The sequence below is a fragment of the Papaver somniferum genome, unplaced genomic scaffold, assembly GCF_003573695.1.
Source record: "Papaver somniferum cultivar HN1 unplaced genomic scaffold, ASM357369v1 unplaced-scaffold_79, whole genome shotgun sequence".
In the NCBI taxonomy this organism is placed as follows: domain Eukaryota; kingdom Viridiplantae; phylum Streptophyta; class Magnoliopsida; order Ranunculales; family Papaveraceae; genus Papaver; species Papaver somniferum.
Window position 1 is genome coordinate 2,320,822 of NW_020650859.1, and position 12,805 is coordinate 2,333,626.

General features: G+C 34.2%; 1 protein-coding gene and 1 long non-coding RNA gene across 2 annotated transcripts; both read right to left on the reverse strand.

Moving 5' to 3' along the window:
- Nucleotides 1-4,420: 4,420 nt before the first annotated feature.
- LOC113344644 (probable leucine-rich repeat receptor-like protein kinase At5g63930) lies at nucleotides 4,421-6,809 on the reverse strand. The gene is made up of 2 exons (XM_026588573.1): nucleotides 5,324-6,809; nucleotides 4,421-5,187 (listed from the first exon to the last, which is right to left on the reverse strand). The coding sequence occupies exons 1-2, from the start codon at nucleotides 6,807-6,809 to the stop codon at nucleotides 4,421-4,423; spliced, it is 2,253 nt and encodes a 750-aa protein (XP_026444358.1).
- A 1,743-nt stretch (nucleotides 6,810-8,552) lies between these two features.
- On the reverse strand, nucleotides 8,553-9,285 carry LOC113344681. Its single transcript, XR_003357902.1, has 4 exons — nucleotides 9,108-9,285; nucleotides 8,929-9,011; nucleotides 8,787-8,836; nucleotides 8,553-8,618 (listed from the first exon to the last, which is right to left on the reverse strand). It is a non-coding gene; the product is annotated as an uncharacterized LOC113344681 (long non-coding RNA).
- Nucleotides 9,286-12,805: the final 3,520 nt, after the last annotated feature.

The following is a 12,805-nucleotide window of genomic DNA, read 5'->3' on the forward strand; positions in this document are numbered from 1 at the left end:
ACGAGAGAAAAGTGAGTGAATGAAGACAAGTGAGAGAAAAAAAATCGTTTTATCTAAAAGAATTTGAACGGCTAAGATGTCATAGGATGGGGTCATACGGATTATGAAAATATTCGGACGGTATAGATTTATGTTAAAAGTGTCATACAGATCAAGGAAAATCTGTTTTATTTGTGCTTTCTCATGAAAAAAATCCAAAAAATATATTAATAAATTTAAGACATTGTTATCGACATTCTGATATAAAAAAATCCAAAAAATGTATAAGAATGAATCGGGAAAATGAAAAATGAATTCGATAATTGGTGTGTTTCTTTGTGCTTTCTCTTTGTGTTTTTGTGCTTTCTCTTAGTGCTTCCGGTTTGAATTTCGACTAGTCACATAGGTCATGAAGTAATTTTGACAAGTCATACGGGTCATGAAGTAGAATTGGTTCACACTGGTAAACTCAGGTTATAAGATTTCTAGAGATGGATCACGAAATTCAGAATGGTTTTGTCTTTAAACTTAGCTAGATACATCATCAAAATTGATGAATATAAAGCTCGGTGTTGATTCGAACTACAAATGTGGTATGACAACATATATAAACTATGAGCCAAAAATATTCGGGAGGGTTTTGACTTCAAACTTAGCATGATACATCATCGAAATCGATAAATATGAAGCTTAGTGTTGATTCAAACTTCAAATGTGGTATAACGACATATAAGTTATGAACTTAGAAGCTTCGGGAGGGTTCTGACTTCAAAATTAGCTGGATACATCATCAAAATCGATAAATATGAAGCTCGATGTTGATTCGAACTTCAAATGTGGTATGACAACATACAAACTATGATCCAAGAAGCTCCGGGAGGGTTCTAACTTCAAACTTAGCATGATACATCATCGAAATCGATAAATATGAAGCTCCGTGTTGATTCGAACTTCAAATGTGGTATAACGACATAAAAATTATGAACTTAGAAACTTCGGGAGGGTTATGACTTCAAACTTAACTGGATACATCATCAAAGTCGATAAATATGAAGCTCGGTGTTGATTCGAACTTCAAATGTGGTATGACAACATACAAACTATGATCCAAGAAGCTCCGGGAGGGTTCTAACTTCAAACTTAGCATGATACATCATCGAAATCGATAAATATGAAGCTCGGTGTTGATTCGAACTTCAAATGTGGCCATGAGTGAACTACTATAAGTCGGAAACTTCGTAAGAACGATGAATCCATCCATTTACATGTAAGATTCCTTTGGAATGTACCCTAAAACCTTAAGAAATCTATTTTCTGGCATATTAAAAATACATTTACATGTAAGCGCCGACGGTGTGTTTCGGAGGAGAGGAGGGGTGTTTTTCGGAGGAGATGAAGAAAGAAAGAGAGAACCAGATATGAATTAGAGTTCGAGTGGTTGAGGGATACAACCAATAATGAAAATTATAATAATCGACGGACCACATTTTGTTTGATCCACTCATACGGATCAAGAAAAAGATCTTGACAGTTGATATTATATTTGGAATGCTCATACAGATTGAGAAGCAAGTGTGTTTCTGTTTGTGCTAATACGAACTCATGTATCCGGTTTTGTTATCAACATTCGACATGAAAAAAAATCCAAAAAAAATATTAATAAATTTAGGACATTGTTATCGATATTATGATTAAAAAAATCCAAAAAATCCATAAGAATGAATCGTAATAATGCAGTCTGTCTCTACTTTTATTTCTTCGGTCTCGATTTAAAAATAGATTCCTGATTATAAATTAGACCGGACTTGTTATCTGAAACCTACTGTTTGGTTTATACAAGTGCATCTCAATCGATCAACCTTAGTAAATTTCTCCACATAGTTATCTAACAAATAAACCGAATTTTCGTGGTTTCACTTAATTTCACTTGTTATTTGTCAATCTTGCCCAATGTCAATCGACCTCACTCAGATTTTCCCAAAAATCATTAGGTTCTTTATTATCTATCATTTTAATTGAATGTTCATCGACGTTAATTAATTAAAGACATTATTTATCAATCTTGTCTAATATTACTGGATCTCACTCAAAATTTTTTAGATTCCATGGGTTTATATAGTTATCGATCAAATAAACTAAACTTCCTTCATTTTGACTTAATTTAACATGTTATCCATCAATCTCACCCAATATCGTTGGACCTCACTCAGTTTCTCTTAGATAGATTGGTTTATCTAGTTATCTATTATTTTAACTGAATGTCCACCGACCTTTGTGTATTTCACCCTTTATCTATCAATATTATCCAATTCGCTCGACCTTGCTCAATTTCTCTTACATAAATTGGTTTATCCATTATTTTAACTGAATGTCCTTCAGTAGTTCACCGAGGATGGGAACTACCGACAGTAAATCGGGAAAATTGACCAAGTTCCACCGATTTTTCGAAAAAAAGGAATTAATGATATAATTTTAAAATTTTCAAGGTTTTGATAAAACACCTAAATCAATTTCATGTTAAATCATAGGAAACAGACTTTTCCGATTCTTCCTTTTCTCTATCCCAAATTTTTTTTAATCACGAAATTAGGATATAAATAGTATTTAAGATCATACAAAATTGTGTTAATTACAAAACGAACAAGGAATACGATTTTTCAAATTTATCTGGCCAATAGAAAGCCAAGAGCTAGATAATGATTGGAAACAAATTCGGTAATTACCTTCGGTTTTCAATTAGATAGAATTTCGAGTAATGTATTAGAAATGGACGGGAATGAACAAGTGAATTATTATCGTAGAAAATATGTAGAACATATAAATTTTGGATTGAATACTACGAATGTGTATAAATAAATTGAATGAAAATGATTAGAAAAATGAGAAAGAATGGGAAACCCACCTCGTAAAATTACTATAGAACTTCTATTGGAAACCCACCTCGTAGAATTTCTACAAATCAAAATTAAACATCTCAACATCAAACATCAAACACTATATTGGTGATCGCTTCCCTTTCCCATTATTAGAATCATCCACTTTCCTTTTCTGAATTGGTGGTCGCTATACCTTGGTTGCTCAGACAGGTTTTTAGCAGCCAAACATATTTTGAATTGCTGATACATGGTAGCTTGAAGTAAATAGCTACTAACCTACTATTCCACTCGCTATGTAGTACTGGGAAAAATGATGGAGCAACCCACAAATTCAATTAGTAGCTACGATTTAATGGGAGCATGTTAATAGCATCCAAAGTTTTTGGTAATTGAAAACATGGTTGTTTAACTATTAAAGCGACCAAAATTTTGAGATCTTGCTAAGATTTTTGTCGCTTAAACCAAGTTTTCTTGTATTCGGCGGAAAATTATCAGCCAAACTTTTTTTTTTATCTAGATTTAAAACAGTTTGGTCAAACAATAAGTTGCACTATGAATATCGAATCAGCTTAAGCTATATAAGTTAGATTCTGAATCTTATCTTAAACAAGATTTGATGTTAGTTAATTTTTATGATTATTAGGCGAAGTTAAATACTGGTAGTTATTGATCCATCAAATGTTGTTGGTATCATTTTGATAAATATCGGGTGTGGCGAATTTTACTCTATGTACGGGTAATATCTTCCTATTTAACCAGAAAATGCATTTAAATAAGCTACACTTCCATCTACAGGTGACTTATCACCTTATTTAGTCGAATCATATTATATTCTATTTTGAAAAATTAATTAAGGTGTGTTATTTTTTAGCAATTATCCGGGAAAATTCAAAAAGAAACTTAATAAGCTTTAGGGTTCTGTCGAAGCCTGCTCAGGTCGATCTAAAACTGGCGTTTAAGGAATAAAATACATAAATCTTTTTATGGATTAGAAGATTGCAGGTCGCCTTCATCACCAAAAAAGAACGATGCAATTGTAAAATGCTTTTCCGGATAACTTTTAACTACTAAGCTCTTTTCGCCTAATGCTACAAACAGAAAATCTCCAACTTGAAACCAAAAAAATAAATAAAACACAAAATTGGTTAAAAAGACCAAAATCAACAATTCCTAAGTGAAATGGACAGTTAGATTTTGATACTGTTTAAATGGACGAAAATGTAAAAATAGGCAGGATGTAAACAGTTTCATCGTGCCCATTTTCAAATATTTTTTCGTATTTTTAATTTACACAGGATGTATCCAGTTTCATCCTTGCTATTTTTTAAATTTAAGCTAGAATGAAACTGGTTTCATCCTTACCATTTCACCCAAACTATTTTTTACTCGTCCATTTGAACCGTGATTTAAAAATATTTGGACAAATGACCCATTTTCCGTAAATACAAATAGTTGAATACACAAAGTTTCCGATACCCAAAGGTTACAACAAAGAGTTCTAAGAATAGTTTACAGCTATCAATCTTTGTGGATACATCCTTTCACTATTTTAACTGCAACAGAATTTATAGTTCTCCAATATGGAAACCACCATTTCTTTTTTTTTTTATAAGCAAAACAAAGAACAAACCCCAAAATCCAACTGAAAACCCCATGGCATCAATAGCATATAACAACAACGTCTCTATTCTATCCTCTCGATCGTTTTCACTGGCTTTACTTGAAGGATTAGTACTACGAGTACTAATATTATTGTCACCGTCGCAATCTTTATTCAAAGGGAATCCACACTGTAAATCATTCCCGGCAAAAGCAGAACCATCCAAACTCAGTGTATCAAAATGATTGTTCATCGGAATCTTACCGCTTAAATTATTATGAGATAGGTTTAGAAAACCAAGGGAGTCAATCAATGCCAAAGATTGTGGGATACGTCCAGACAGTCTGTTGGAACTTAAATCCAAAGACTCTAGACTAGACATATTCCCGACACTCGCCGGGATATTGCTCGAGAGATGATTATGTGACAAATTAAGCACACCAAGTCCTTGCAATAATCCTATATCTTCTGGAATGTTTCCACCAAGAATATTACAAGATAAATCAATTCTTGTACGGAGATAACTGTTATCAAGTTGGACTGTGGTGCCGCCTTTGATAGCCAATTGATAATCCCCATTATATATAGTCTGGAATATGGAAATTCTACTTGTAAAGGACTTCAAATATCCTAGCTGTGAAGGAACTTTTCCAGAGAAATGATTTGACGATAAGTCCAATATTTGAAGCCATGGCGAATGGAAAATATCTTCAGGAATGGACCCATTTGAATCTGTTTGACCTCAAAGAAAGAATCATAAGTTGACACAGTGAACCAGGACCAGTGGGTATAATACCTTCAAAGTTGTTATTTCCTAAGTTGAGAAATCTCAAAGACAAAAAATTTAGTATGAACGTAGGAAACATACCATCCAGATTATTGCCGTTTAACAAAAGGGATTCCAGATTTGTGTGTTTAAGCTGATTCGGAACATTTCCGATGAGATTGTTGTTGGCGAGGTTTAGATAATGAAGATCACGGCAGCTTCCTGTACTGGTAGGTATAATCCCGGATAATTTGTTGTTGGAGAGGTTAATCTGTCTGGTGTATGACATTCCAAGTTTTTGTGAACATAATGAAGAAGGAATTGAGCCTGAAAGTTGATTGTGTTGTAGATTATAGCCGTAAACACGAGACAGACTTTGTCCAATTTCTATTGACATTTCACCACCAAGTTTATTGTAGGATAAATCAAGAAAATCGACACCTGGAGGTAGAAGAGGCAGAGAACCATGAAGTCTGTTGTTGGACAAATCCAAGCGATAGAGTTTTTGGAGTTTGGAGATGCAAGATGGGATTGTTCCCGTGAGGTTAGCATAAGAAATCTCCAGATACTTCAAATGGGTAAAATTACAAATGGAAGAAAGGATAAATCCTTGGATGTTGCATGATCGCAAGTTTAGATGCTCTAGTTTGAATTTAGATGGATATAGGTGGTGTTGATCTATAACTACTGTTAATTCATTGTAACTTAGATCCAAGAAAGTCAGCTGGTTTAGTTCATTGATCAAAGAGATGAAGGAAACATTTCCTGTAATTGAGTTTCTGGAAACATCAAAGACACTAAGATTTCGGAGGTTTGTGATGCAACTTGGTATGGTTCCTATTATATTATTATAAGACAAACGAAGGAATCGAAGAGATGAAATCTCACAAATTGATTTTGGTATGGTTCCTTGGAAATTATTAGACGATAAATCGAGAAAGTTTAGGTCTTTTAGATTGGAGATCGAAGAATGGATAGAATCTGTAATATTGTTCTCAAATAGGTTTAGATGCTGCAACCGAGAAAGATTGTAGATTGAAGAAGGTAATGATCCTTGAATTGAACACCCTGAGGCAGAAAGACTGACTAAATTTGGCGCATTTGATATGGAACAGCGCCTGCAGGTTAATTGAATTCCTGATATATCAAGAGTTTCTAGATTAGGCCATGGTAGTTCAAACATTTTAGTTAGTTGACCAGGATCAAAATTTGTATTACCACTCACATCAAGCTCTTTCAGTTGAGGAATATAAGGAATGGAACCATGTAAATATAAACAAGATGACATGTCAAGAACAGAAAGTGAAGTTAGATTAGCCAGCTGTAATGGGATCGAAGAATTGTTGCCGTTCATTCTAAGAGATGATAGATGGGAAAGATTGTGAAACTCATGGATCGGGAAATATGGGCCAGCTATGTTGCAATCAGAGATATCGAGATCCGTAAGATTCCAAAGATATGAAATATGTTTGCCAAAATTATCTTTTGAAGAAGACGTGGCGTCTGATAGATCAATTCCACCCAATCCTAATACCTGGAGATTTACTAAACCTCTAACCCATTTTACAAAAGTGACGTTAGTGTCCATTTACAAAAGTCTCCATGATTGATATTTGTGTTTGATAAAGTTTCTTTTAGAGATAAGATCTGAGATTTCGAGTGGACATGCTTGATTCAAAGACTTACAGGTGCAGTCAATGGAGGAAAACATGTATCATCAGACTAATGGGGTCGACCGATTTAAGTTCTTACTACCAGAAAAGTAATTAAGTTCTACGATTCAGTTACATATATAATAATAAACTAATAAACTCCGTTGATGATGAACTTAGACCATATTTCATAATAGTGTACCTGCACATTTATGATGAAAAGTAATTAAGTTAAAAATAAGTTCCCCTATCAGCTGATTAATGTGGGGAGGTCATAATACTCAACTGAATGATTCAGACAACTTTTATCTTACTATTCATCAACTTATTATCCAAAATATCAGTGAATCACATTTATGAAAAAGATAGAAAGACATACTCTAATTGTGAAGTAATCTTCATGTGTGGCAGCCTTGGTAAAGCAGGACATCGGTAAGTGCAAACATAACAAACAAAAAAAATTAAAAAATCATTTTCCAGTTCACAAACAAATGTCAAAACCTAGATTATGATTCACTAGTTTTGCGCTTTGGTTTTCCACATTTTAATAACATATGTTCATTTACATTTATGTATGAATTTCTCTCTTTTTCGTGTTCTCATTATATATTCTACGAGGGTAAATGAATAAAAACAATGTTAGTTTGGAATGAGATAATTCCATGATGATTGACTATAGATCAATAGAGACAGTGACCTAGCAGTATACATACAGAAGAACTCACATATATGATTTTTAAACCAAGATACAAAAGAAAGATCTAAACGATTATACAAAGTACGAGAAAGAATTTACCAGCAGCAACGAAACATCTGTTGTATTGCATCCTCTTGTGAGCTCTACAAACACAAATAGCCAATCCTTTTTACATAATTATGCAGATTGTTAACAACCCCTTTTAGCCAACCGTACCCTGCAAACATGAAGAGCATAGACACCCAACAACTAGAATTATATCAAAAATCTAAGCCACTGATCAATTATAAACAACAGCATAGAGACCCAACAGTTAGAATCATATACAGAATCTACGCCACTCATCCATTCTAAACAACAAAAACTTACATTTCTCATTGTTTTCTTGTGTCCGAATCTTCCCTGATTTCTTATTAAGAGTTCCATTTTGAGACAAACCATACCTTCTAATCATTCCTAAACTCTTAAGTCTTCAACATTACAACCATCCAAACCACACTTTGACCAGCAGCAAGCTTCTCTTCTTGGATGTTTTGTTTGCAAATAGACATTTACATCAATAAAAGTTATATTGATGAAGCCTGGTAAACATGGTAAAATCATAGAGAATGTGTGTTTCCTTACACTGACGAGTTGACATAAAGGTCCTTCAAATTCACTTTTTTTGTTTGTTATTGTTTGTGTTCTCCAAATCAAAGAATGACTGCAAAATAAACATGGATCAGATTATATCATCAAGGAAATCCAGGCTAAGAAAATCAAATACAGGCATATTAAGAACAAATACTCACATGTGACTTTCATTGGTGCATAATTACAAGCAGCTCTGAACTTAGTCCAAGATCGCACATCACTATATTCACATATGGTGAAAGATTCAAAACAGTTTCATGTTACGGGATACCTCAAAAGCACCAAACCAATTGAAAAACAAAATAGAAACAAACCTTACATTCACTGATGCAAGAAACAGATCGTTGCTCACAGGTGGCTCTCGCTGTCTAGAAGAGCGATCCAACAACTCAGGATGTTGATCAATCATATAGACCTGCAAATAAAACATAAAGATAACATTATTATTTATGTGAAGTAAACATCGGATATTAGGCAGAAAGTATTTTGCAAGGCATGAATACTAATCACAATACTGAAAACGGAAAAACGGCTGCAGAGTTAACATAAGGAAAATTTTAAGATGTCAATGCAATAGTATTACCTCCCTGCTTGTCCCCGAGAATAGTAATCTTCTGCCATCATCTACAAGACCTTTGAACCACAACAAAATAACCTCAGAAATGTCTAACAAGTGTAAAGTAGTTTTTGTACCACATTGGGAATATGAAAAATATTATACTTACATGGCACCACCACCAGCTGGATCGAATACTTTGAATAAAGACATTACAGTTGATGAAATTCCATTTGCAGATCCTCTTTGGCACTGAAATTGTTATCAAAATATCTTAGTTATAAACCCACCTAATATAACAGTTAAAAGCCGAGATAAAACGAAGACAAGGGTGGGCGAGTGACTTACTTCAGTGGTGTTTCGTAAGATGACAAACCTAGTGAAAGTAGATGTATCGTAGTCATTTAGAACCCATAGAATCAAACTCCATGTCTACAACAGCTGATAACTCTGTAAATCAATAACAACGTTTTCAAATCAAGACAATAACAATTCAAGCATTCCCTTCCACTAAAAAATACTAAGATTTGGGTACTATCATGGTAGATTGTTCTCCAATCTTATAGTACAAGATTTGGGTGCTATCGTGGTAGATCGCTCTTTCTCATCACGATTTATTTACGTTTTGTATCTTTCTTTGTATTTGTTTCATGTAATGATGTACTTGTTTCTCTTTAAAACCATCATGTAAACGTTTCTTGTGGAATGATATACTCGTGGTTTGATGATAAATAAAAAATAAAAAAAAATCACGTAAGGCATCGATGCTTTGCTCTATTCCTCCTTAAAGAAAATACTCTGTTCAAAACAAAAACAAAAAAAAAAGAATCATGGGAATTCATCACGTAAGGCATTCTTGCGTTACTGTTTTATAAGGAAAGCACATAACCTTACTGATAACCTTGAATTAGGTTAACAGGTTCTTGAATTGCAGAAAAGATCAATCACATTACAAAGGAATTTGTAAGAAGAGATTGTATTAGTGTTTATATACAACACTAATAACAGAATAATAGAGGCTGTCACTAACTAGTGGACAGTATTAGTCGTGAATAAAATTGTACGAACAACAAGAGTGTGTGTAACACACGTATGTATGACTGACAGATATAAAAAACACGCTTATCCTGCACCACTATAAGTGTTAACCTGCGCTGCTACATAACTCTAACCTGCACTGCTACATAACTCTGTGTCATTATCCCCCTCAAGCACAAGGTAGGAGAGACTACTTTGAGCTTGGATCTGAGCAGAGAAAACCTGAGACCATGCAACCCTTTAGTGAATATATCTGCAAGCTGATCAAAAGTAGAAACATAAAACACATCAAGTGCTTTATTTTGTTCAAGTTCCCTGATGAAATGATAGTCTAGATGAACATGTTTCATCTTTGTGTGAAGAACAGGATTGGAAGCCAAAGAAATAGAACTGATGTTGTCACATCCAAGTCTTGGAATTGTAGGCAGTGAGAAATGTAAGTCACTTAGAAGATAGCAAATCCAAACAACTTCAGAAGCACTCCATAAGAGTTTCCCAAATCATATTGCGGCCATCCATCTCTAACAACAGTTTCAATGGGCTTTGCAACAAACTTAGGACTGGAACAATTTTTTGGGCACTACTCAAAAATGGAGGGGGACTACTCTTCAATTTTTCTGATGGATATTAGAAGTAATAATGAGTCATCCCTTATCTAAGTTTTTTTTAATACCAAACTTGGCCTTGGTAATTAAATTAGTTAGTGTAATATTAATTAGTGTTAGTTGGGTATTTTAAAAGAATAATTTTTGAGAAAAGGTTTCTTTTTTTTTCTTATTTTTTTTAAAGATGGTTGATTTCGAAATGAGGGTTTTGGGTACTTAGGTATACTTCAAATTTAGTTAATGTTGCTTGAATTGGCAAAAACTTTCGAAAAAATGAAAAATTTATAAACTGAAGACACAGGTAGCCGAACTCAGCTTTAATGGAGTTTTTTCTTTCAGAGAAAAGTTCGGCTAGGAAAAAAAAATTACGATGTAACCGAACCAAAAGTTCGGCTGGGAAAAAAAAATCGGCGTAACCGAACTCAATATATAGGTTTTCAGAGAAAAGTTCATTAGGAGAAAAAAATTGCACGTAACCGAACTAAAACTTCGGCTAGGGGAAAAAAAATTGCGACGTAACCGAACTAAAAGTTCGGCTGGGAAAAAAATTTCGAGGTAACCAAACTTTTCTCTAATTGAAAAAACTCCATTAAAGCTGAGTTCGACTAGTTCGACAAACTGTTTCACATAATTCCTAACCGAACTTCTCTCTGCAACTTCCATTTTCAACTCATTTTGATGATTACTACTCATTTTTTCAACCAAGTAACGGGTTTGTGGATTTTTTTTTGGATCGAGACGATGAAGCGGAAAGAAGAGAAGAAAATGAACCCCCTAATAGCAACGAATTTTTGAAAAAATAAAGTAATGATTATGTTATAATTTTGATTTTGTTTTGTTAATGATTTAGATTAGGTTATATATATATATATATATTAGATTAGTTTTAGTTTTAATTAGGTTAAGAATAAATTAATCATTTCCACACTTTAGGACACCCTTTATACGATAAATATTCCTATCACAAAGTAGTCCCCTCCATTTTTGAGTGTTCCCAAAAAAAAATCGTCCCAGAATTGTGACTGCATGCTGGCATAATGGGCTGCAAAACTGGTTGCTGGACTGGCTAACAACATGGCTAGCTGCATGTTGACTGGAGTACTGGATGGCAGCACAGATGGACCGGACTGGGAGAATCGAGTATATGGACCAGGCCGCGCAAACTGGATCTTTTGACTAGGCCGAGCGAATGGGTGGACTTTGACCACCTGATGTTGACGGATGATCATTGATCGGCAATTAACTTTGATCATTTACCGACGGTTGCTTTTGACCGTTTCAATAAGCCAATGATCACATTCTTGGAAGACTAATTCCCGATCACGAGATAAGGACAATGTAGGTGCACAATTGGGAGATGTGTATGTCTATCTTAGCTAGTCGCTAGCTGACTATGTTCACAAAAACAAGTATTGCCTATGTCTTAGCTAGGCATAGGCATAAAGTAATGCTTTTATGTTGGTAAGGTTATGTTCTTTCTTCATTCTGGAAAATGAAGAATGAAGTTTTTCATGTTGGTAAGGTTATGTGCTTTCTTTATAAAACAGTAAAGCATTAATCCATTACGTGATGAATTGCAGACGCCATGATTCTGTTTTCCAGAGAGAGCATTTGGTTACGGAGCAAGAGAGGAAAAGTATCAATTCATTTCTTCATTGCTGTAACTGAGAAACAAAAGAGAATCCAACAATATGCATTGCTTCTCAATGATTTCTTCATTGCTTTTGTTTCTTGTCCAGGTAGAATGGCAGTAATGGGTTGGTCAAAAAGGCCGAATTCACTTTTGCTTTATAAGAAAGCAAATTATTATTTCTGGGAACATTGAGTGCTCGGATTATCAAACCCGTTCTTTGGTTGCACTTCTTGATCTGAAGTTCAGATTCTGAACTAAGTCCAACACGAAAAACTTCATTCTTCTTTTCTCTCCCATCTATAAAACCAAAAACTCTCGTAGGAAACAGATCCACAGAAATTCATCAGGTAAAGATAAAATTTCTCCACAAATTCCTCCAATTCAAATAAGATTGTTTTTTTTTTTTTTAATTCATGTTTTGATTAATTTTTTAATGTTCATTTTCTGTTTTCTGTTGTTTTTCTTGATCAGTTGTACAAAAGCACCCTACCTTCATCTTGCAATAGCTACAAAGAAGAAAAAATGGAGAGGCTTCCTCAAGATATTACCATGGAAATACTTTCAATGACACCCGTGAAGTCGATCGGTCGTTCCAGGTGTGTATGTAAACCCTGGGATAAGTTGCTCAAAACCCCTGAGTTTACTAAGATGCATCTTCACCATGCTGTTCAAAACAACAAGTTCATTCTCCTGCTTAAATCATACAGTAAGGATTCTCCAGCAGATTACTATACCATAGATTTCGATGCAACATCCTCATTTAATTACCA